At 40.2% G+C, this 26,229-nt stretch overlaps 1 protein-coding gene across 1 annotated transcript in view; it reads left to right on the top strand.

Annotated features, from left to right (window-relative positions):
- Nucleotides 1-26,229, top strand: part of COL28A1 (collagen type XXVIII alpha 1 chain) — a 166,958-nt gene that overhangs the window by 135,203 nt on the left and 5,526 nt on the right. The window contains exons 28-32 of the mRNA XM_019665289.1: nt 206-286; nt 378-413; nt 6,589-6,625; nt 8,836-9,390; nt 13,830-13,987. Coding sequence (XP_019520834.1) covers nt 206-286; nt 378-413; nt 6,589-6,625; nt 8,836-9,390; nt 13,830-13,987 — 867 coding nt within the window. The remainder of the gene's footprint in view (nt 1-205; nt 287-377; nt 414-6,588; nt 6,626-8,835; nt 9,391-13,829; nt 13,988-26,229) is intronic.

Here is a 26,229-nt window from a genome sequence, read left to right as displayed (position 1 = left end):
TCAGGAATTGGATTATGGTACCTGGGGGTTACCATAATAAATAAAATGCCCCAGGTTTTTTTTATTTCCCCTATTATACATTTGCATCAACAAGAACTGCAAGTCTTTAAGACATACCAGTTATAAATAAACCAAATTTTAGAATTTTTTTAATTTGGCTTTAAAATTCACATTTTAAATTTATGCTTTCACTGTATTTATAAAGGGAGAGCACGGAGAACGGGGCGATGTGGGCAAGAAAGGCAATAAAGGGGAGTATGGAGAGCCCGGATCTCCAGGAAAACAGGCAAGAAGTGACTTTTAAATTCTTACTATAATTTTGCACATTATAACTAGCTCCAAATTATATTGACTGTTACTCTTCTTCCACTAAGCAGGGGTTACAAGGACCAAAAGGAGACCAAGGACTTACAGTGAGTATCAATCCTAGAGGCTAACTGAGGGTTTGTGCTTGCAAAATTATTACATTCATGTTTTAGCTTTAGAAGTATGCTATTTAAATGACAGCATTTAAATGCACGAGGTAATTGAACCTGAATGTGAGGGAGAAATACCATCCGGCAGCCTCATGGTGGAGATGTGTGACTTCCTCCCCTCTGATCCCTGGTAGAAACAGTAACAAGGAGGGGAGCTGTTTACAGGAAGCCAAATGACCAAAGGACTTTTTATTTTACATGACCCTTCACATCTGATACTGGGGGCTCTTTTGTTCCTCAACCAGTTCTTTTAGGACTTGCTCTGAGGAGAACAGCAATCACAAGATAAGGATTACTTTTATGTACTGATTCCCTTATTCAAAGATTTGTGAAGCACATACAAACTTGCCCCTATTCGCTTCCCTAAACCATTGCAAACAAAAGGCCAACTCTTTAAGGACCCACAGGGTACACAAGTTCTTGAATTCCTACAGCAAGTCTAATTTTTCCTTTCTGACTTGAAGGCACGGTATCCCCTGGAGTGGAGAAGAAATAGGGACCTTCTCTTTTTTCCCTTTTGATTTTTTGGTGGGTCATGATCTGCTGATCTTAGGTACTGTGCTGGGCAAATCCTGATGTGAGGGTGGTGTGCGTGCAGGTAGTGAAGGCATGAGATGAGAGCTGGGCTTGCGGCAAACAGAACTGAACATGCTTTGTTTTGTGTTTTTAATGGCCCTTCTGCCTTTTTCTCTTTGTTAATTTGCACCACATATGCAGTGCTTCCTCCCCAAAAGTACCAGGGAGGGGTGTATGTAAAATGCCCAGAGGAACATCCCCCATAGGTTTCTATCCTCCCTCCTGTTCCAACATGAGGAAGGGGACTGGTTTCCTTGAACCACTCATTTGTTCATTCATTTCACCAGCATTTATTGGGTGTGTACTCTGGGTTCGGGGAGGGGGATGCAGGGGGCCGGGGATAATAGAGAATAAGAGACTATGTCTGTGGACTCAAGGAGCTTGCAGCCCAGGAGAGAGAAAGACAAGCAAAGGCTGTTCACCTACAGTTTGAGAAACGCTATGATAGAAGTAGCTTGCGGGTCCAGAGACGACAAAGTGATATGTGATGATGTTTGAAGGCAGATAGGCTTTTATGTCTTAGCTGAAGGGTTTTAACCAAGAGGCAGAGAGCTTAGAAATAGGGATTGTCATTCTGCTGATCTTGGCTTTCTGGATTCTAGAAAAAAGGGACTATCAGGAATGGGAGAATTAAGGAAAAGAGAATTTGCATTCAGTGAGACTCACATACATGACGCCCCGTGTTAGACTCCTTCACAGCAGTGCCACCCTTATCCAGTACTGCAGGGTGCCTGGGGCCCATGCTTTGGAGAACCCACTCTTGACCTCTAGTCCTTCTTCAGCTGTACCCCTTCCCCCAGGTGAGGAGTCCTCCAGGGGATGGGGAGGGTGAACTATGGCACGACCACCCTGAGCACATGCCTCCTCTATACCACACCCTGGATACACAGGGTCCCAGAACTACCTGCCCAAACGCCCGTTAGAGAGCTTACAGTACTGGCCTGTATGTATGGGCCCACTCACAAAGTGGCCAGGGGCAACTGTTTTGGGGGGCCTTGGACAGAGCTTGGAAGTGAGGCCTGTACTCACCCCCGAATGCTGGCTACGGCCCATGTAGTGTAGGACTAGTGGGGATGGGGAGCAGTAAGAAGGGGACAGGCGGTGCTCATGGGCCTCTCTTGCTCAAGACCCCACACTAACCCACAGGACTGCTCTATAGTGGGTAGTATTACCTCCACTTCAATGAAGTTGTGCTAAGTCAGTCAGAAAGCTTGAGCAATATGCCCGAAGTCGCTTGCTAGCAAGTAGCAGAGCCCCTACATACAGAACTGGCTTGTCTGAGGCCAAACCCAGGCTGCTCCCCCAGGAACGCTATGGATGGCAGCCTCTTTCCTCTCCCCGCCCCCATTCTCTCCTCATCAAACACATTCCCAAACAGCTCTCAGTTGCTGATTCGCTCCAGACTAACAAATTCCTCTTTTAAGAGGCAAATACCATTGATGGAGTTCAATCGTTTAATAATTCACACCAAATTGCTTTTTAAAAAGACTGTTTCTCCTCCTGTCACTCAAATGTTAGCGTTCCCCAGTGTCTTCTCTTTCTTGTCTCTAAACTCTCAGGGAGGGACAGCCCTTAAAGATAGGGGGGATGTATAGTTTCAAAAGGCTAATTTGATACCATAGTAAAATTGTATGGAGAATTTTAAAAATATTGCTGATACATTATAAACATAGGAAAGAATATGTGTAACAAATGTGGGGAGAGGGGCACACTGGTTGAAAAAAGGTTGAGAAGGCCTGCTCCATACAATCTCATCTGCCATCCCTGTTTCAACAGTACACCGGCATTCTTTAAATCTGACTTCAGCTTGAACTGCTCTCCTGCGCACCAGACCTTACATCCTCTGCTTACTGGGCATCTCCAGTGAGATGTCCCATCCATGCATCACATTGGGCCAGGCCCAGGCCAAACGCAGTGGTCTTCATTGGCTCCCCCACTGCCCCTATTGCATTCTTTTCTGTTTCAGCGCACCATCATCATTTGCCTCCTCCTAGATTCCTTCTTCCTCTTTGTCCTTTCTTCCAGTGACTCACCCACCCCTTCATTCTCCCTCTGAAATGTCCCTCCAGGTCATTCCTTCCCATTCATCACTACCACCACTGCTTTCCCGTGTCATTTTCTTTGCCTGAGCTCTTTGGGAACCTTAAACCCCTCCACTGGCTGCTACGATCCATTTTCTTAAATACGAGTGTGATCAGATCTCTTCTCTGTTTAAGGCCGTATGTCTTCTCACTACCCAGGAAAAAGTCCACACTCTTCAACATGACACAAAGAGTTCATCTGTCTTCGACATGTCCTGTCATTCTTTCTGCCACATACCCTGAGTCATAAGTTTACTCAAGCACTGTACTGCACTGTGCTTTGTCCCTGTTCAATACTTCTCCTCCTCCCCCCCCCACATCATGTTGATCGTGGTCTCCCCCCGTGCACAGCCCCACCCCCCCATTCTCCCCCCCGTAGAATCTCTAGTAGAACATGTTTCCTTGGCTCCAATCTAACAGCACAGCACTTACAAAAGTATTTGTTTATTTATCTGCTTCTTACTGGACTGTGAACCTTTTGAGAGGTATAAATTTGATGCCTTCATCATTGGCAACACATAACCAAAGTCATCATTTAGCAATTTTAGTGCAAAGAATGAAACTATTCCAGTCACTTAAAAGTAAAGAATATGAGAAAAAGATTGATATACATGTATGACTACTTAAAGCATTTTAGACCTGGTTATCCCATAAAAGCACATTGAAAATAATTAAAATGCAACTTTGATGTATAAATTATTCTTACAAGTCAATAAAAGACAAACATCTTAAAATGGACAAAGGACATACAAAGATTATACACAAGTGAATACAACTTGGAAATATGCATGTAAAATAAAATTTAGCCTCCTTAATAATCAAATAAGTATGATTTAAAACAATGAGATGTTTTGCTTTATCAAATGGCAAAGATTATATAATAATAATAGCCAGTATGGTGTGTCTAAAATAAAACAGGGTTTCTTATATACTGCTGTTAGAGGAGTCACTACTACTAATTTTCTGCAGGGCAGTTTGGCAGTGTGCATCAAGAGTCTTAAAATAAGGTGTCAGGTGGGTACTGGACTTATCAGGGGGAATCACTTCTTAGATTGTGTAGATGCCTTACCATTGCACTGGACACCTGAAACTAATATAAAATAATACTGAATGTCAACTATAACTATAATATAGTCATGAGATGTCAAGTACAGCATAGGGAATATAATCAATGGTATTGTAATAGCTATGTACAATGTCAGAGGGGTAGTAGACTTGGGGGTTATCACTTTGTAAGGGGTGTAAATGTCTAATATATTATGTTGTTTTGTATACCTGAAACTAATAAAAAAAAAAAGTCTTAGAATAGCCATGCACTTGACACCAGTAATCAAGTTTTTCAGAATAGTAAATAATGTGGGAAATTAACTATGATATAACAGTAAGTAAAAAACTATAATCATAAAGCTTGATATAATTTCCTTCACTTGTAAAAAAATTAAATATAAAAATATAAAATATGCATTTCCCCTTTCTAAATATACTATATTCATATATATATACATATATACATATATGTATACATATATATCTATACACATATACACACACGTGTGTGTGTGTGTGTGTGTGTGTATACATTTTCCTTTTTTAGAAACATTCTAGTTTCATATTTATTAAATGCCTTTCTAAATGTGAAAAAACATGATGAGGCCTGAAAAAAAATTACTTATAACCTCCATTTTAAATAGTTTTTTTAAATTAGCTTTGGGGATTGCTTTTAAAAGTTTCATTGCTTCGAACTAATTTATTAGAAAAAATTAAATTTAAAATGCCAAAAATATTCCCCTATTATTTTTTGGTAAGTTCATTCCACCACCTAGGTACCTTTACCCCCAGTTCGTCAATAAAAGATTTTTTTCTATAACTTTTCACTTGCGACAGTGAAATTTTTGCTCCTCATATTATAGCTCCTCCGCCCCTCTGGTAAGAGTTGCTCTGGGTTTCTGTCTCTTTCGTGTACTGTTAAAAACCCCCGTGACATCTGCCTGTTTAGCGCATGTAGAGCACTCTCTTTCCTATAGTCATATCGCGGTTTCGGAGACACACGCTTCTGAAGAAAACGTATGGGCACTCTTTTTTCTTGCACAGAGCTCCCCGGGGGCCTCTGATGGGGCGCTGGGGCAGCAGGACCAGGAAGGAGCATTCAGAACATGGGCGTACTTCATGGAAGAGCCAAAGCAAGAGTATTAGGAAGCTTGCAAAATTGGGGAGTGGCACAGAAAAAGAGGAGTGGATATAGCATAGAACGAATTTTCTTCTGGCCCTGGTGGTTGTCCTGGTTGCTCGGCACGTTGTGTAACTGAATGCGTGCATTACCCGTGCCATTGTAGGTAGTACATTAGCCCCCTCCTTATCTGCAGGGAGTCTGTTCTAAGACCCCCAGTGGATGCCTGAAATCACAAAAAGTATCAAACCCTATATACTCGTATACTATGTTTTTTCCTACACATACATACCTATGATATAGTTGAATTTATAAATTAGGCACAGTAAGAGATTAAGAACAATAAGTAATAATAAAATACAACAATTATACTATAATAAAAGTTATATAAATGTGGTCTCTCTCTCTCTCTCTCTCTCTCTCTCTCTCTCAAAATATCTTGTTTCACAGAAAGAAAATTCACTCTTACTGTGGATCTTAGCAACTTCAGCATATGATTTTTTTTCTTTAATAACAAGACCCTGTACCTTTTCACTTAAAGGAAGCACTTTATGGTTTTACTTTGGCATATCTGAATTGCCAGCATCACTACTCTTGTGCTTTGGGCCATTATTAAGTAAAATAAAAGTTACTTGAACACAAGCACTGGGATACCATGACAGCCCATCTGATAACCCAGGTGGCTACTGAGTGACTAACAGTTGGGGAGCGTGTACAGCGTGGCTATCCTGGGCAAAGGGGTGATTCACATCCTGGGCAGGATGAAATGGCACATCAAGAGATTTCATCTCAATACCCAGAATGGCACACAACTTAAAACTTAGGTCTTGTTTATTTCTGGACTTTTCCATTTAATATTTTCAAATTGCAGTTGACCACAGGGAACTGAAACCACGGAAGGCAACACCACGAATGGGGGAGTAGGGGACTACTGTGCTTTGTGGGGCCAGACCCTGTGCGAAGAGCTCTGTGTGCATTATCTTCTTTAATCCACACCACAGCCCTAAGACACCCATACTGTTAGGTCACTTAATGCCCAAGGTCACACCACTGATAAATGCTGGAGCCACAATATGAACTCAAAAGTCTGGGCTATTACATTTCACAACTCAAACACATTTCAGTTATGATATACTATAGCCAACTTTAACCTCTGTGCTATTTATTTCCTCAGTGGAAGAATTAAATCAAATGACGCAATGCTGACTGTAATATGACATATCCTTTATGACTATAGGAAAAAATATTGTGGTCATACAACTAATGCATTTTCCTTTTTTTTCTCCAGAAAGAAGAAATTATCAAACTTATTGTTGAAATATGTGGTAAGATTTGGCTATCAAGAAAAACCCGTTACTTTAAAGTACCAACCCCACTATGTTCTGTGTTGGTCACGATAATGTGTTCACACAGAGGATGTCTGTTATATAGCTCATGAGAAAGTTTGAAGCTCCTTTAAAAAGTCAATGGGAAAATGAAAGAAAGCAGTGAGAGGGGCTGTGGGGATTCTGGTTTAAGAAAAGAAAATCTTCTTTCTGGGGTGGTTAAAAAGTGTGAAGATACCTGCCTAGAGTCTGTGGGCAGCCAGGCTTTCTCTAAGCACAGCGCTCGTTTATATTCAGTGCCATTTACCGGAGCTTGGGAAGAAAAAACAACAAAGGAAATAAGACCACAGGGGCCCAACTGGTATTTGAGTACAGCCTAGCTGGTTTCTATCCTGTCTGTTTTTCCTAAAGCAAGAAGTCTTTCTGAATTGAGTTTTCAGCTCTTTTGTTTGCATTTTTGTGGAATTGAGTGCATTCCACTTCAAAGGCAGAAGGACAGAGTCAAGAGGTCATTTTATTTCACAACTGCATCTAAATGCTTTTATGGCAAAATATGTTAGACTTAAAATAGAGTTACCAGGGCTGGTAGAGTGGCTCAGTTGGTTAAGAGCATGAGCTCTGAGCAACGGGGTTGCCGGTTTAATTCCCACATAAGCCAGTGAGCTGTGCCCGAGCTGAGCTGCCGCTGAGCTGCCAACAGGTGGCAGGTGTGAGAGCACATGTTCCTAACAACAAGGGTGCCAGTTTGAATCCCGTATGGGATGGTGGGCTACGCCCATCCACAACTAAGATTAAACACGGCCCTTTTGAGCTGAGCTGCCCTGAGCTGCCTGCCGTCAGGCGGCCAGATGGTTCAGGGGTTACAGCATGTGCTCTTAGCAACAAGGTTTCCAGTTCAGCTCCCACATGGGATGGTGGGCTATGCCCACCTGCAATAAGATTGAACACGGCACCCTGCGCTGAGTGGCAGTGAGCTGCCGACGGGCGGCCAGATGGCAACTGGACTTGGAGCTGAGCTAGCTGCGCCCTCTACAACTAAGATTAAAGGACAACAACTTGGCTGTTCCCCTTCCCCAATTCCCCAACACTGTTCCCCTTCCCCAATTCCCCAATACCAATCTTAAAAAAAAAAAACCACAAAAAAAACAGAGTTACCAGAAAGAGGAAATAAAGAAAAGAGATTAGCCAAAAGGCAAGAGATGAATGGAATAATGAAGGGAACCTTCTGTGTTGAAATTGGACAGAGGCAGGAATATCATTTTTCTTTCATACAGAGAATCCCAGGACTGGCTTGTCACCCAGAAGGCTTATGGATTTCAAGAACCAACCTGGGACTGTGTATGGTGACAGGACAATTTAGACATGGCTTCTGAGTTCTAGAAGCCCTGTTAAAATAGCACCAATTTCCTCATGATTTTCTGTGGTAGGGTTGTTGGGCAACATGGGGATATGGATAAACCAATGGAACCCTGATAATTATTTTTGCCTGGTGACTCTGGCAACTGCTTGGAATGATAAACCCTAAATAGAAGTTGTTTCTTGACTAGCATTTTCATTGCTCTCAAATGGCTTCATAGCATGAATGGATTGCTGGCCTCTTTGACAAGATGGGAGCCACCAGAGTCGGCATCATGGGTGACTGGGGACATAACCTAGAGTAGCTAGGGGCAGCCACTTGTGTGCAGGGAAAAGCCCTAATTCTTCCACCACAATTAGAAGTTTTCACCCCATTACTTTACCTGTTGGCCAAGTCAATGCGCAAATCTCCCTTTTCATATAAAGATATGGTTGAAGACTGAAAGATGAGCTTCCAGATTCAGATTAAATACAAAAGATGGAATGACAAATTAGGAATAGTGCCTATCTCGTAGGGAGAGAGAGAGGAATGTAATCAGGAAGGGGATGCTGACTTTTAAAAATATTTTAGTTTTTAATATGAGAAATTGGCACATAGTATTTATTATTTTGTTATGGTGTTTTAGTTTTTTGTAGGGTTTTTTTGTTTTTAAAATTATTTTTGAATAAGAGTCAGGTATAGAAGCCAGAAGGGAGACAGTTGTCAGCTGTGTTCACAGTCACAGAAAGGTTAACAGTCTAGGTCCCGGGTTCATCCTTGCCTGTCTCTCCCCTCCCGGCACCAATCTGACACCCATCAGTGATGTTTTGATTTTCATTCCTGCAATGTTTCCATCTGCACTTTCATCTTTTAGGTTGTGGACCCAAATGCAAAGAGACTCCGCTAGAGCTGCTGTTTGTGATTGACAGCTCAGAAAGTGTGGGGCCAGAGAACTTCCAGATCATCAAAAATTTTGTGAAGACTCTCACCGACCAGGTTGCTCTGGATCTGGCCACGGCCCGCGTAGGCATAATCAACTACAGCCACAAGGTGGAGAAGGTGGCCGACCTGACACAGTTCTCCAGCAAGGACAACTTCAAGCTGGCCGTGGACAACATGCAGTATCTGGGGGAAGGCACCTACACGGCCACGGCTCTCCATGCAGCCAACCACATGTTCGGAGCTGCAAGGCCGGGTGTAAAGAAAGTGGCCCTGGTCATCACCGATGGGCAGACGGACACCCGAGATGAGAAGAATCTGACAGAGGTGGTGAAGAATGCCAGGGATGCCAATGTGGAAATATTTGTGATCGGGGTGGTGAAGAAAAATGACCCCAACTTCGAAATGTTCCACAAAGAAATGAATCTAATTGCTAGTGACCCAGATAGTGAGCACGTTTATCAGTTTGATGACTTCATTACGCTGCAAGGTAAGACAGAGCTCCAGGGGAAAGGAATTTTTATGTTGTTCTTCCAAGTACCACATCACTGGATTATCCTGAGCAAAAATGGAAATCAGGAAGCTAATGAGGCTTATGCAAACATTAAATTCAGCACATAAACTCCAGGAGGTAAAAACATTTAGTATCATCCAGTTTAAAGAGTACGACGCTTGTTTTTATTCATTTATAATAAGTGCTGGTCTTGGAGTTATTTAACTGGGGGTCAAAGGGCATGAATGAAAAGAAAGAAGAGAATTTTGGAGTATTGCTAAGATTAGTTAATGTTCAAAAAGTTCCCTAACTTGAATAAGAGATGGAGCAAGTCAGCAGCAAGGCAGAAAATAACCACAGAATCAAAATGAATTGAGAAGCGCATGATACATGAAAAATGTTATGGTAATCTAAAGAGAGGAGAGACATAAGTAGCTGGGATTCTGTTCTATTCTCTGTTCTAGTCTCTATTCTCAATTCTTATAAAAACAGCATTTTATTCTCGATTTTTATGAAGACAGATAATGAGTAAATGGGTTGATGTCAGGAGTTTATCTAAACAACACTTTGAATATTCGTCATGCAGTCAATGCTAATCTGAAGGGTTTTCCCTGTGTTACTTTACCCTTTCACATGAACTTATATTTCCTCATGAGCCACTGACTCACCTATGATTGAAGTACGGCCAGAACTGCTTTACAATGAAACGTTTCAATTCTTTGGAAACCAATAACTCACTCTGGCAGGGCCCACACCTGGCAAGCTTGTGAAATAAATTTATGTTTACTGTGTTTGCAGGCTTCCATTTGGCTCCTTCCTTCTTTCTCCACCCACCTGGGAGTGGGGCCTAACATGGCCGGGCACAGACCTCCCTTGCCCCATGCTACTCCCGACCTACTCCGGGTACCAGCACGGCTGGCCCTGACGATAGCATACCATACTCAGAACCCTCCCACTTTCTAGTTCCCTCTTTCTCCAGACCTTTCTAACTCGGGGCCCCATTTCCTTCTGGGTGACTAATGGTTTAATATATTCAATCTCACTGGGTTGTTAACGTGTTAGAATGACCAGAAGTATTACACATTTCAGAGACAAGTTATATTTTAATAATTGAAGAGCTTTATTATCTTAACCAAAGGAGTTAGTAATTCGTCCCAGCCAGTGAGGGATATATTTTTGCACTGGCTGGACTTTTGCTGTCCTTAAAACCAGAGGTACTGCCTATTAGACTTATTATGGGTGAGACTTGCTCCTTTCACAGAGTAGTTCACAGTTAACTGATGCTTTAGATAATCAAGCATTTAGGTCATTCATTTGCCTATTTGGGTCCTCGTATATTATTAAATAAAATAAAATTATTTTAGGTGGCCTCTTACAGATGATGTGAAAATGCTTTAAAACTTCATTCACCTAGCAGTTGACATCAAGTGGTAGGAAAGTGTCTGTTAATTTTTTTATTTTTTATTATTATTTGTTTCAGGTGTACAAAACAATGGAATAGTTATACTTTTCACCCCTCACAAAGTGACAACCCCCCTCCTCCCATCCACTGCCTCCCCACCCCTGATATCATACATATCTATTACAATTCCATTGACCATTCCCACACTATACTCCACATCCCATGACTATATATGTATTAAATTATAGTTGACATATAACATTATTCAATGGCAGTTTCAGATATACAGTGCAGTGGTCAGGCCTCTACACCATCCATGAAGTCGTCTCTCTAACAAGACGTGAGTTCATCTAGCCCCCTAAAAAATATTTACAACATTATTGATTATATTTCCCAGACTGTCTTTTTTATCCCTGAGGCAATATTGTAGTTACCAACTTATGATGTCTCATCCCTTCCCCTTCTCCCTCATCCCCACCGCCTCCCAAGTAGCAATCATCAGTTTTTCCTCTGTGTCTGAGACTATTTCTGTTTATGTTACTCGTTTATTCAGTTCTTTAGATTCCACATATAAGTGAGATCATATGGTACTTGTCTTTCTCTGACTGACTTATTTCACTTAGCATAATGTTCTCTTGGTCCATCTATATTGTTACAAATGGTACGATTTACTTCTTCTTTATAGCTGAGTAATACTCCATTGTGTAAATGTACCACAGTTTCTTTATCCAGTCGTCTACCGATGGGCATTTCAATTGTTTCCAAGTCTTGGCTATTGTAAATAGCACTACAATGAACATAGGGGTGCATATATATTTTTTTAATTAGTGTCTTGGGATTTTCTGCATAAATACCTAAGAGTGGAATTGCTGGGTCATAAGGTAGTTCCATTTCCAGTTTTTTGACATACCTCCATACTGATTTCCATAGTGGCTGCACCAATCTGCAATCCCACCAACAGTGCACCAGGGTTCCCTTTTCCCCACAACCTCACCAGCACTTGTTGTTTGTTGATTTATTGATGATAGCCATTCTGACAAGGGTAAGGTGGTATCTCATTGTGCTTTTTATTTGCATTTCCCTAATGATTAGTGAGGTGGAACATTTTTTCATATGCCTGTTGGCCATCTGTATGTCCTCGTTAGAGAAATGTCTCTTCANCAGAGTAATACTCCATAGTGTAAATGTACCACAGTTTCTTAATCCAGTCATCTACCGATGGGCATTTCGATTGTTTCCAAGTTTTGGCTATTGTGAATAGTGCTGCAATGAACATAGGGGTGCATATATTTTTTTGAATTAGTGTCTTGGGTTTTTCTGGATAAATACCTAAGAGTGGAATTGCTGGGTCATGAGGTAGTTCCATTTCCAGTTTTCTGAGATACCTCCATACTGATTTCCATAATGTCTGCACCAATCTGCAGTCCCACCAACAGTGCACCAGGGTTCCCTTTTCCCCACAACCTCACCAGCATTTGTTGTTTGTGGATTTATTGATGATAGCCATTCTGACCGGGGTAAGGTGGTATGGTATGGTATCTCATTGTGGTTTTAATTTGCATTTCCCTAATGATTAGAAAGGTTGAACATTTTTTTATATGCCTGTTGGCCATTTGTATGTCCTCTTTAGAGAAATGTCTCTTCATATTCTCTGCCCATTTTTTAATTGGGTATTTTTTCGGTGTTGAGTTGCATGAGTGCTTTATAAATTTTGGATATTAACCCCTTATCAGATATATTGTTGACAAATATCTTCTCCCATTCAGTAGGCTTACTTTTTGTTTTATTGATGGTTTCCTTTGTTGTGGAAAAACTTTTAAGTTTGATGTAATTCCATATGTTCATTTTTTCTTTTACTTCCCTTGCCCGCAGGGATGTATCAGTAAAAATATTGCTCAGGGTAATGTCTGCAAATTTACTCCCTATATTTTCTTCCAAGAGTTTCCTGGTTTCAGGTTTTATGTTTAAGTCTTTAATCCATTTTGAATTTGTTCTTGTATATGGCACAAGGAGGTGGTCCAGTTTCATTTTTTTGCATGTGTCAGTCCAATTTTCCCAGCATCATTTATTTATTAAATAGACTATCTTTACCCCAATGTAAAGTCTTGCTTCCCTTGTCATAGACTAACTGTCCGTATATGCATGGATTTATTTCTGGGCTCTCTATTCTGTTCCATTGATCAATGTGCCTGTTTTTATGCCAGTACCGTACATTTTGATACTAAAACATCTAGTATGTTTTGATGTCTGGTAGCATGATACCCCCGACTTTGTTCTTATTTCTCAGGATTGCTGTGGCTATTCGGGGTCTTTTTTGGTTCTGTATAAATTTTAGGATTATATTTTCTATTTCTGTGAAAAATTCTCCAGGTAGTTTGATAGGAATTGCATTGAGTCTATATATTGCTTTAGGCAGCATGGACATTTTAACTATATTAATTCTTCCTATCCATGAGCATGGTAGGTTTTCCATTTGTTTGTATCTTCTTTTGTTCCTTTCTTCAGTGTCTTATAATTTTCTGAGTACAGGTCTTTTACTTCTTTGGTTAAATTTATTCCTAAGTATTTTATAGTTCTTGAAGTGATTGTAAATGGAACTGTTTTCTTAATTTCTCCTTTCGATAGTTTATTATTGGTATATACAAAAACAACTGATTTCTGAATATTGATTTTGTATCCTGCTACCTTACAGAATTCGTCTATCAGTTCCAATAGTTTTTTGATGGAATCTTTGGGGTTCTCTCTATATAGTATGCATGTCATTATATGCATGTCATCTGCATATAATGACAATTTTACTTCCTCCTTACCGATTTGGATGCCTTTTATTTCTTTTTCTTGTCTGATTGCTGTGGCTAGAACTTCCAGAACTATGTTGAATAAAAGTGGAGAAAATGGACAGCCTTGTCTTGTTCCTGATCTTAAGGAGAATGGTCTGTTGATTTTAAGGAGACCTCTGAAGGTCTCTTTAAACAGGTTTTGAGTAATGTTTCATTGTTCCTACTATCTCCCTTTTCTCTTTCTCTTTTGAAAGACACCCTGAAGCAAAGATTGTTTAAAAAACACTGTGAGGATTTCGAGTCCTACCTCATTCAAGTTTTGGGTTCACCACCACTTCAACCTGGCTTTGGGATATCAGGGGAAGAACTCAGTGGGTCCACTCCACAGCCTCAGGAAGAAACTTCTGAGTCAGTAAGTAACTGCCTTACTTAATTTGCAAGCTTAATGTTGTATTTTCTGTCTGTTTTACATCAAAGACCATCTCGCCTTGTGCTGCCAAGAACCAGCTGAGGTATATGTCCCTTCAGGTCCTTGGCTCTAAATATTAGCTCTTTGTCCCCAGATTTCTAGTTCTGAAGTAGTTCTGGGGCTTGTGAGCATGCATATGAGATTTTAAAATACCTACATTTTATAACTAATTATTTATTAAATGTTGCAAGTAATATTTCTATATTATACCTCTGCTAAGTAATCAAGTACACTAGAACAGAGGAACACTGTACTGTCTGAATCGCGCACTTACCATGCTTTGTAGATCTTTTCATACCAGGTCACAACCCTCCTTCATCCTGCTGCATATCCACCTCCCACTTCACAACCTCTCACGTTTTTTCAAAGTATGCGCATGCTCACCCTGTCACTCTCCTCGTTTAGCTTTCACCTCCTGTGCCCAGAGTGGGAATTGGGAGGGGGCTAGGCATGCATATGGTGCAAGGTGCATACTTGGTTTCAAAGCTCCCTGATCACATGTGCATGAAAGAACTGCCTCTTGAATGTATTGAGACATATGTGACTGTCCGCCTAGAAAGCTCTGGGCACTAATCTCAGCCAGTCAGGTCACGAGCACCTATTAGGTTCTTTTAGGTGACAACTGGAAAGCCTCCCATGATTACAGGTAAGTGAGTGCTGTAGTGCCTTCTCTACCAAGTTACAACTGAAGTAGGCCTAGACTCACCTTTATTACACATGGGACATCCTCTAGGAAGCAGGCACACAACAGTCATGACCCTGTTCTGTAAGCTCAGTGAAGTCCCTGTCCTGTCCTTTTATGAAGGCTTCATGGATGTGAAATAGTTATTATGAGTAAGTGCAGCAATTTTCTAGCCTCAGGATTCAGCTGTCTAGTTGGACTAAGGCCCCGAGAACCCTCTAGATCAGTAGTTGGACCTAGGATCATTCAGGAATGAGGCCTAGGATGTGATTCCTAAGGGGACAGACAATAGGACTCACCAGATTTTTATACTATGTTCAAAACAGGGCACAAAGGCCTCTAACGTATTTCTATGGATTAAATACTAACCAATTCTGAGACAGGTAATTTCGATTAAGGCAACAGACTGTCCCTGGATTATAGGTTGAAATTAACATGCACATTTATACCACATGGTTGATATCAGGGGTCAGCAAACTCTTCCTGTAGAGGGCAATATAGTGAATTTTTTTGTTTTGCAGGCCATTTGATCTCTGTTGCAATTACTCAGCTCTACCTTTGAAATGCAAAAGCAGCCATAGCCAATACTAAAATGAATGAACATGGCTGTATTCGGATAAAACTTATTTCCAAAAACAGATGAAGACTCAGATTTGACCCAAAGGGTTTGCTGACCCTGGTCCTTACTGAGCATTTTGAAGTGAATTACAGACAATAATGTACAGTCTGTCTCCTCTTGAGCATGGAATGCGCCTGGGGCCTTTGCTGCTTGTGTGACATATCACTTCCTCCCTCGCCCAGTCATTCCATGTTCCTTTCTAAAGGCTTCCTAAACAAGAGGAAACTCGGGTGTCATCCAGCAAGTGGTTCTGAAACTGAGCTCTCCTCTTAATCAATGAATTCCAATAGTATGTATTGAGCATTTACTGGTGTACTAGATGGTTAAGTCTTAAGACATAGTTCCTGCCCAGGAGAAGTGTACAGCCTATCAGGGAATAGGTAAGTATAAGAAGTATTAAGAATTTTAGCAGAGCTGCAGATAAAGTACAAACAATGGTGCAATTAATTTCAGGGTAGAGTAATGGAAGGCTTTACAGAGGAGGCATTGAGCTGAGTTTGAAGAATAAATAGGAGTTTTTCAAGGCAAAAGTAGGGGGAGGGGCATTTCCAGCAGAAGGAATGTGAGGGCAAAAGGGCATGCCAAAGGGCGTGGCATTTCAATAAATTAGGACAAGTTCAGTCTAACTGGAGTCTAAGGTGTGTGTGGCGGAATGGTGAGAGTGAAAGCTAGATAAATAATTTTAGGACCGATTATAAATGGCTTCCTGTGTCAAGCTAAGGAGCTTGTCATCCATAGGCCAGGCAGCCAGGAGAAAGTAGAGGAGTGTTAAAGCAAAAAGGGTCATATGGCCATATTTGGTTCGCAGGAAGAATAGCCCTGGTTGCAGTGTGACAGATAAACAGGAGGAAAAGGAGAGGAGGCTGGGATATGAAGAGTGATAGACAGTCCAGTTGAGAGATAATGGGGCCTCAACTAAGGTAGGAGCAGTCGGAATAAAAGGAGGCATGGATTGGAAAGCCATGTCTGGGGTAGAAGGAACAGGATTTAGTGATTGGATGGATTGGAGATTAGGAAGAGGGTTTGGGGGATGACAGTTGGATTTCTAGATAGGACATGGGGTGAACTGAAACACCATTTATTGAGACGGAGAATATAGGAAGCAGCGTGGGTTTGTTTTTGTTTTGTTTTTTTGTATTTTTTTTGAAGGAAAATAATGAGCTTAGTTTACACCAGGTAAAGTGGAGGTGCTGGAGGGTCATCCAAGGCAGTTATGACACAGAATGAAGAACAGCAAGACCCTATGCCTCATATCATGACCCAGGAAGGTTGATGGCCCTCAGAGACAAGTGATATTAAGCGAATATGACAGATGAAGAATTGTAGTAGCTGGGAAGGGGAGGGCATGGAAGAGTACATCTAAAATAGTCAGGATTTATAACATCAAGAGCTGCATAGAGAGAAGCTGAGCATCAGCTAGGTCTCCCTAGGGTGCCTCTGACCATGAGAGTGGGCATCTGCAATGAACTTGAGCTTCTTGGATAGCTCCTTTTTTCTCTAGACCTTCTCACCCTTGCTGTCTTTGCAGAAGCACCAAAGCAAGACTGAATTTTTAAACAATGAATGTTCCTAATAGATATTTAGTCTGAGCAAATATATATGCATTTATCTCTCTGTCATATATATATACAATACATACGTAATAAGTACAAAAACATGTATCTCTGTGCATGCACAACTGATGCGACCCACGCACCAACTGAGCGTTCCTGACTCGTCAGCCAGGAGCCCACCGAAAGAGCACCTGAGAGGATTGGGTGGGAGACTGGAAAAGAAAGAGACTAGAGACGAAAGCTGAGGGCAGGAGGTCCACCCAATGCTGATGACAAAGAGTGGCCTCGTTTATTATTTGTATACAGCTTTTATAGCAAAAGTAACTTTCCTAGGGTAGGGGGTTTTGGGACCTTGAGGGAGTAGCCCCCTCCTCTCAGGGAATAAATTCCTTGGAAGCAATCTTTCTGAAGCGAGACAAAACAATGTATAACAAGCAGAAACTGTTAACAGGATGGCCTTCGACTCTGTAGCTTTCAAGGCCGTTGGCTGTTTTCTCCTCAGCGGCCAACCTTCCCACACTGCTCACCCGGGCCTGAGAGCCTGTCAGCCTGCCAGCTCTCAGGCTTAACCCTTACTGCAGACCTCCAGCTCTCAGGCTTAACCCTTACTGCAGACCTCCGGCTCCCTACACACAACCACCTTTATCTAAAGGTATAATTACAGTATCCAAAAATCTAAAATAAAGTGAATCAGTCAATACCTTTTGATTCTGAGATTGTTCCCAATCCTACCTTAGACAATACTGCAAGACAAGTAAACAATCTCAGAAGCCCCTTTTGTGTCCCTATTTCCTTTCTCTGCTGTCTCTTCTAACGCTCCTTAAGACACCTATCTCTGTCCTTTTTTCCTCCCCTTCTATCAAAATCTGTTCTCAGGGAAAAATCTGCTATCAGGTATTTACTACACTTTCATGTGAAATCTAATGGGTTTCCACCTCCAAGAAAGACTTACACGTTAAGCATTTTATCTAATTGTGGAATGAACTTGATATACACTAAACGTCTGGGAACAGGTGTGTTGGGAAGTAAAGAAAGCAGAAAGCTTTCCCAGGTGCCACTAATTCATAGCCCTTCAGCTGCGCCCTACTCTGTTGTTCTTTCAGGTCAGTCCCGGAAAGGTAAACATGTACATCCATTCTACTCTGTTCCTCTCCTGAAATCTCAGGGTAATTTATACTTTCTTCTGGAATTTATCACATTTTCTATTGTTAGTAATTATTTATATGTGTACCTTAACTCTCCTGATGGATTTATATCTCCTGCGGACAAGGTCTGTATCTAAGTAAACTTGTGTCCCACTCAAAACCTAAAATTGTGCCTCATCTTACTTACAGTAGATGCTCAATAAATACTTATTGACCAAATGAATGCTATACCAACTGTTGGATTAAAAAATAAATCTGAAGCTTTTCTTCAATGAAAGGCATCAATTATACTGTTATAAAAAAGATAGTATATATAAAAGTTATTATTTCTTTATGGGACTAATAATGTTGGCACTTCATGTTTCTTTATCCTTTCTGGGTTTGGACAATTGGGTTAAGATTGCCAGTATATAAATGAGAACAAGGCAATAAAATCAAGTAAACATTATTTAATCAGACCAAATGGTTATAACCTGTAATGGCCCATTAAGCAAACAAGCATATTAATATCCTGTATGAAATCACTTTTCATCATTCTAAATGCACCAATAAGCAATGTCAACATTGGTGAAAGAAACTGAAGATGACACAAATAAATGGAAAGATATATACCATGCTTGTGGATTGGAAAAATACTGTTAAAATGTCTATACTACCCAAAGCAATCTACAGATTCCATGCAATCCCCATCAAAATACCAATGGCATTTTTCACAGAACTAGAACAAAGAAATTTGTTTGGAACCACAAAAGACTCTGAATAACCAAAGTAATCTTGAGAAAGAAAAATAAAGCTGGAAGTCTCAAACTCCCTGATTTTAATTGTACTGCAAAGTTGCAGTAATCAAAATGGTATGATACTGGCATGAAAAAAGACACATAGACCAATGGAATAGAATTGAGAGCCCAGAAATAAACCTATGCATATATGGTCAATTAATCTATGACAAAGGAGACAAGAATATACAATTGAAAAAAAAGACAGTCTCTTCAATAAGTGAAATGAATTAGTCAGAACCTTTTGATTCTCAGATTGTTGGAAAAACTGGACAGCTACATGCAAAAGAATGAAACCAGACCATTATCTTACACCATATACAAAAATGAATTTACAATCAATGAAGACTTGACTATAAGGCCTGAAATCATAAAAGTCCTAGAAGAAAACATAGACAGTAAGCTCTTTGACATCCATCTTAGCAATATTTTTTGGACCATTCTCCTTAGGCAAGGGCAACAAAAGGAAAAATAAGCAAATGGTATTACATCAAACTAAAAAGCTTTTGTACAACAGAACAAACCATCAACAAAATGAAAAGGTAACCTATTGAATGGGAGAAGATATTTGCAAATCATATATTTGATAAGGGTTTAATATCTAAAATATATAAAGAATGTACATATCAAATCAAAATATCAAAAGCAAACCCCAATAAAAAAATGGGCAGAGGACTTGAATAGACATTTTTCCAAAGAAGACATACAGATGGCCAACAAGCACATGAAAAGATGCTCAACATCACTAATTATCAGGGAAACGCAAATGGAAACCACAATGAGCTATCACTTCAAACCTGTCAGAATGGCCATTATTAAAAAGACAAAAAAATAACAAGTGTTGGTGAGGACGTGTAGAAAAGGGAACCCTCATACACTGTTGATGGGAATGTAAATTGGTGCAGCCACTATGGAAGACAGTGTGGAGGTTCCTCAAAAAAATTAAACTAGACAACTATGCGATGCAGCAATTCCACTTCTGGGTATTTATCCAAACAAAACAAAAACACTATTCAAAGAGATATGCACCCCTGTGTTCACTGCAGCATTATTTACAATAGGCAAGATATGGAAACAATCAAAATGTCCATCAATAGATGAATGGATAAATAAAAGGTGGTACATATATATAGTGGAATATTACTTAGCCATAAAAAGAATGAAATCTTGTCATTTGCAACAACAATAATAGAGAGTATTAAGCTGAGTGAAATAAGTCAAACAGAGAAAGACAAATATCATATGATTTGACTTATATTTGGAATCTAAAAAACAATAGAAATACACAAAACGGAAATACTTATAGGTATAGGAAATAAAGTGATGGTTACCAGAGAGAGGAAGGGTTGGAGGACATGTGAAATAGGTGAGGGGGATTACGAGGTACAAAATTAAAAAAAATAAATAAAAGATACCAACTTCCAGTTATAAAATAAACAAGTCATGGGGATATAATGCACAGTACAGAGAGTATAATCAATAATATTTTAATAACTTTGTATGGTAACTACACTTATTGTGGGGATCATTTCACAATGTATATAAATATTGACTCACTATGATATACACCTGAAACTCAGTACACACAGGATATATTATGTCAATTGTATGTCAATAAAAATTTTTTTAAAGTAATGTCAACACACAGGGTATTTATTCACTAGAGCAGGTTTTGTAATAATATTCTAGTTTTTTTCCCCCTGAAAGAGTAGAAATGAAAGAAGCCCTGTCTACCCCTTTCATAGAGTGTTTTTTCTTTTCTTTTTGTATTTCAAAAAGTTCTTTCCTTATTGAAAATAACTTAAATAACTAGCAGCAGAGATTTCTTCCTCACCGTAGAAAGGAGGCTGTGGGATTCCTATGAAGAGCGATTCCAAAGCAGACCAGTGATGGAGATAACCAAGTTAGTGTGGGAGGCATCCCCCTGGGAAGCTTCTGCACCTGGTGGAGAAGTGCAGTGGAGGAAAGGGGTGAGCTCTGAGGTTCCTCCTTCCCTCTGAGACTGTCCCGATGTTGTATACTATAATCCGATGCTAGCCTGAAGCCTAGGATGCAGGCTCCTCACTTCTATACAGGAAATGTATATTCTGTATCCATGTAAATTGTAGAAAACCACCCAGCAGGTTGACTTTGCAGGCTGACCCACCCTCTCTTTGTCCATCCTCTCTTTTAGGGAGACCCTATTCCTGGTCCCCATCCCACTTGCCTCATTTCCCTCCTCTCCTTATTATCATGAGGCTGCTCAAAGATCTCCATCTCAGTTTTCACTCTTGCTGTTTTTCCTCTCTCTTCCTCTCCTTTCCCCACAAATCTCACTCATTCTGAATCCATCTTGAGATCCATCTACAGAAAGCCACTTCTGATACTGGAGCTCTACTGGCAAATTTTTTCAAGAACGGGAGCCCTGGGCAGGTTCTAACTTGTTATTGGAATGAATGTGTTCCTTCATCCTAAAGCCTGACCCTGGGACAGCTTTTAGTCCCTTCCCTGTACTCTGAGGCCCGTTGCCTTCTGCCTCTTCCAAGACCAAGACCTTGTCTCACTCTTGTGCTCTTTCCTGCACATATTTCTGACTACTGCCCTATAGTCGGTAAATAAGCTTCAGACTCTCCCATCTAGAAAATTACCTAACCCATCCTAGTTCACATGTCCCTCTTTTCTACGATCCAATCTCTTTTTATAATAAAATTATTCCACAGGTCAGCCTCTGCGTTCTCTCTCTCTCTCTCTCTCTCTCTCTCTCTCTCACACACACACACACACACACACACACACACACATACACACCCCACACAAAACCTCACCCCCTTTCGCTCTCCCCCTCAACTTCCTCACTTCCATTCTGAAGTCAGTCCACTGCTTCCAACACGACACTGAACCTCTGTTGGAAAATCCATTAACAACCTTCTCATTGCCAGATCCTTATATTTCCACATTCTTACTTCTTTTCTCTTTCACATATAGCACCACGCCACTCCTTTCTTTGATTTTGAGAGTTCTCTCTCTTACTCTCCTCCCACCCTTCTGAGCATTCTTTTTCCATTGCTCTCAGGTTTCTCTTTTTCTCTTTACCCCTTAGATATTAAACTCCTAATTTTTCTGGGATCTGTCTTTAGCCCACTTCTCTTCTTGTTCCGTGTTCTCTGAGTTCCAAAACTAACAACTCTCAAATCTGCGTCTGCAATCCTGTCCTTTCTCCGGGGCCCCAGATTGACATTTTTGATGGTCTATGCATATCTCATTCTGGGTGTCCCCCACGCATTCACCATGGAATATAGTCACAATTCTGCTCCTCCGACTTCCTTCCTAGGGGTTTAGTCCCACCTACCAGCCAGGCCCCTGACAATAAACCTGGAATACATCTGGAGCTCTATTGTTGCTCTATCTTCCACACTCGTTGGTACTGTCTTCTTCAGTCTGATCATCTCTCTATTCATTTTATCAACTCTTTTCTCCTCATCCATACCTTTACTGTCTTAGATCAGAGCCTCATCACTTCTTATTTATATTAATAATATGGCCTCAAAACTCTGGTTCTATCTCTCTTTTCTATATCCTCTCCAGTTTATCCATTAGTTGATAATTTATTTTTTTACTCATAAAAATAACATCATTGAATTATTTCTCACATGTAATTCTATTTTGGCTGAATTTTCTTTTAAAAAATCTGTCTATAATAACATGGCATATATTTTATTTGGTACTAAGCCTCCATGACGATAGAATAGGGAAAATAACATAATATTTCAGTATACCTATATTTTCTCCTAATGTCCTACTCAAGTAAAATGTTGTAGGTTTTCCGTCATGTTATACTCACTATTAAATGAGGTAGCCTATTCAAAGGCCATAATCAATACTTTTAAAAGACATAGGCTTTTCAAACTTTCAAAAGACTTAGGGCTGAGCCAAGGGTTAGTTTATTTTCTCTACTGACAGGAAAATTAAGTTGATTTCCTGAAATCAGACCTAATTATTTGTAAATAGCCTTGACTAAGCCACATACACAGAGATGGTTATACTGGTCAATATTATAATTTATATGTTTATAAAATATAATTAATACTCTTTCATTGTAGCAAAAAAAACTCAAATTCTTCTTGATAAAATCCTTAACAAACAACTAATTCTTAGCATTGCTATGTGAAGCTGCTATGTAAGCATTGTATATTGCTAAAAACAGACTTATTACCTGTAGACTATAAGATGCTCCTATCCTATTGAGGAGAAAAAAAAACATATTTCAAACTGATCTAGAACAAATATCTCAGACCTGGAAGCCAGGAAACTTGGTAGTCTCAATGCTCAAGTTAAATACTTTATTTCCTGGGCTCTAAAGTTTATATTTTTCCTATTTATTATTTCAGAGATTGGGACGCATCTAGTTAGTGTCTTCTGGTCCTTTTTTAGAGACTTTCGAAATTCCTAGTGTCTCTCATAATGAATGACATCTTAGAAATGAAACCTGATGGCTGCCTGACATTGGGTGAATCATGTATTTCTTAAGGTTTCGGTGTTCTCAATTCTAAAATAAGGAATTATTACCAGAATATTCTTCCTTTTGTATAAGTATATGATTACAACAGTCAGAACCATTTACTGGGCAAAGCTGGAATGGAGGGCATTACATCAATGTATGTGAGGGTGCAAGCAGAGTAAAACCCTGCAGTTCATCCTCTAGGAAAGCTGCAGGTGACCAGGGGAGGTCCCAGCACAAACTCAAGGTGTTCCTGACAGTCCTCAAGAACCTTAAATGCAAATAAAGAGCATTCAATTTACGTACATAAGTGCTAAAAGACCTGCCAAAAAAGTGTTGTCATCTGGGAAGAGTCAGTCAAGGTCAGAGAAGCCAGGCACCTTGAAGGCACTGGTGGCTGAGCCAGCTGGCAAGAGCAGAATCCTCACAGCCAACTGGGAGAAACCTGGACCTGCATGCTGGGAACGGCTAAGTCTGAACACCAGGGCTAAGGCAAGAGATCATTAGCATTCATCCAGAGGAGACATGAGCTCAGATCTGAAGAGCTTGTCTGTAATGTACAAAGATTCTGAGTAATGAACTACACGGGAAATGTCTGGAAATCAGAAACCAAACGACCTTTTGGAATTATGTGGTGCCTGGTTAGTAATTCCCCCTTGGCTCATGCATTCATGCTCCTAGGAACCTGCTTGAAATCTGTTTTCCTCCCATTAAAGAGCTGCTGTAAGACGGAAAGGGACTGACAATAACAAATCTGCTTGTCCAGCTGCAGGGAGCAGCTCCACACTCCATGTGTTCACCCCTCACGTGCCACTAGTTGTAGCTGTGTCTGTTTCCTGTGGTGAGGTCCTGCTTGGAGCTGGGACCATTTTTCTCCTCCAAGGCCAGCCAGTGCGATGGGAGCAGAAATGTGCAGAGCTGGTAATTAGACTTTTGTTTTTAGGGTTAGGATTTATAAAAAGAACAGAGACTACATATAGCAAACATCTGAGTGCCCACCACCCAGACATAACCAGTGTTTCCATTCATTCACTTATTCTTGCTTCAGATAAAGTCCTTGCTTGTTTTCTTTTAGAGCCTCTTTCTCCTTGTCCTCTCTCCAAGGGGAGCCACTATCATGAATTCGGTGTGCATTCTACCAGTAAAGTTTGGGGCTGCTTACATCCCACTTTTAGAACTGGAAGGTATGTTAGGATCTAATTTTTTCTTATTTAAAAATGGTAATATTAAAGCTTAGAGGATTGAATAGTCCAAAGTTCGTTCTCTCTCTCTCTCTTTCTCTCTCTCTCTCTCCCTCTCGCTCTCTGTCATCCATTCTGAATTTATTCAGTAGCTACTATTTGCTGTTCTATGCTACAAAGACTTAAAAAAAGATGAAGAAAGAAGGAAGAAATAAAGGAAAGAGAAACGTGGCATGGTTTAATCTCTCTTATCAGGAAAGTAATATTACACATGTGAAAAAGGAAATGGTGCAAGACAGTATAGGATTAAAGGTTAACTTTTACATCATCAGGTCCAAGCACAGAACCATTAGAAGGTACTATGCTCTATCTGGAAGAGAAGCATTAGTACTGATGGGGTTATTGGGAAAGGTTTTGCAGATGAGGATCTTCATGCGAAGTTCACTTTGAGCCTGAGGCAGAATGAAGAAGCAGCAGAAATGAAAGTCATAGCAAGATGTGCTGGGAATAGTGGAGGCAAACTTAGAAAACTGTGGAGGCGACGGTTGTGGTGGGGCCATGTAGGTCAGTTGAAGAAATGTTTACCTATTAAACTGGGAATTATATATTTTTTCAATCATAATATCAAATGGTGATAGTTTAAGACACTCAGCAGTGAGAGTGTAAGTTTACAAAACTTTTTGGAAGAGGACTTTGTCTCAGAAGCTCAAATATGTGTGTTCTTTGACCCAGCAATCAGCCATGTGGTTTATAACAGAAGAAAAAACATATTTTATATATATATATATTTCCTTTTAAAGGCCATTGTAGTTATATATATTCCATATTTAAAATGGTGTTATAGGGCCGGGCAAGTGGCACGTTGGTTAAGAGCTGGCTTGGGATGCCAGAGGGCCCCGGTTTGGATCCCACATGAGGGCCAGTGACACTGCCCTCTACAGCTAAGATGCTGAACAACAGCTCAACCTGGAGCTGGGCTGCCGTGAGTTGCCTTAGGCTGCAGCCCCTGCAACAGTGGGTTGCTATGGGCTACCATGTGTAGCCAGCAGCCAGTGTGAGTGGCCAGCAGCCACTGTGAGTGGTGGTCCAGAAGCCAGTGACTGATCTGCCTCGCCCGGGAAGAGCGCAATGATGGTGCCAACTTGGGCCAGTGAAGCAACGTCCTCCACAACTAGACTGAAGAACAAAATGACAGCAACTTGTCTGTTCCCCTTCCCCCAATTCCCCAGCGCTGTTCCCATCCCCCAATTCCCCAATAAAAATCTTTAAAATAAATAAATAAATAAATAAATAAATAAATAAAATGGTGTTATAGTCACAGTAAACTATATGGAACCATGATATATTAAACTTAAAAAAAATAAAAAACCAAACACACAGTATTTTCTTTTTTTGCTGTTAAAACAATATATGCACATAAGAAAGAATACACCTGAATATCAACAATGATTATTTCTGGCAAGTGGAATCAATCGCTTGTGATTTTTATTTTCTCTTTTGGCTTGTTCAGATTTTCTAAGTTCTCTTCAATAAGGATGTTTGCTTTTGTAATAAGGAAGAAAATTACAAAAATGGCAAACCATAACAGTTACGCATTTGATTAAATAATCTGAAATCTCATGGAGCCAAAAGATACAATTATTCTCATCTATGGAAAAAAAGTAATTTCAATCGTTCTGGGAACCTGAGGTGTAATGCTCTCATAGTCAAAATTCCCAAATGATCTGATTGAGAAAGAAAACACACACTCCT

The sequence above is a fragment of the Hipposideros armiger genome, unplaced genomic scaffold, assembly GCF_001890085.2.
Source record: "Hipposideros armiger isolate ML-2016 unplaced genomic scaffold, ASM189008v1 scaffold_438, whole genome shotgun sequence".
Lineage (NCBI taxonomy): Eukaryota > Metazoa > Chordata > Mammalia > Chiroptera > Hipposideridae > Hipposideros > Hipposideros armiger.
This window is presented reverse-complemented; position numbering and strand designations above follow the sequence as displayed.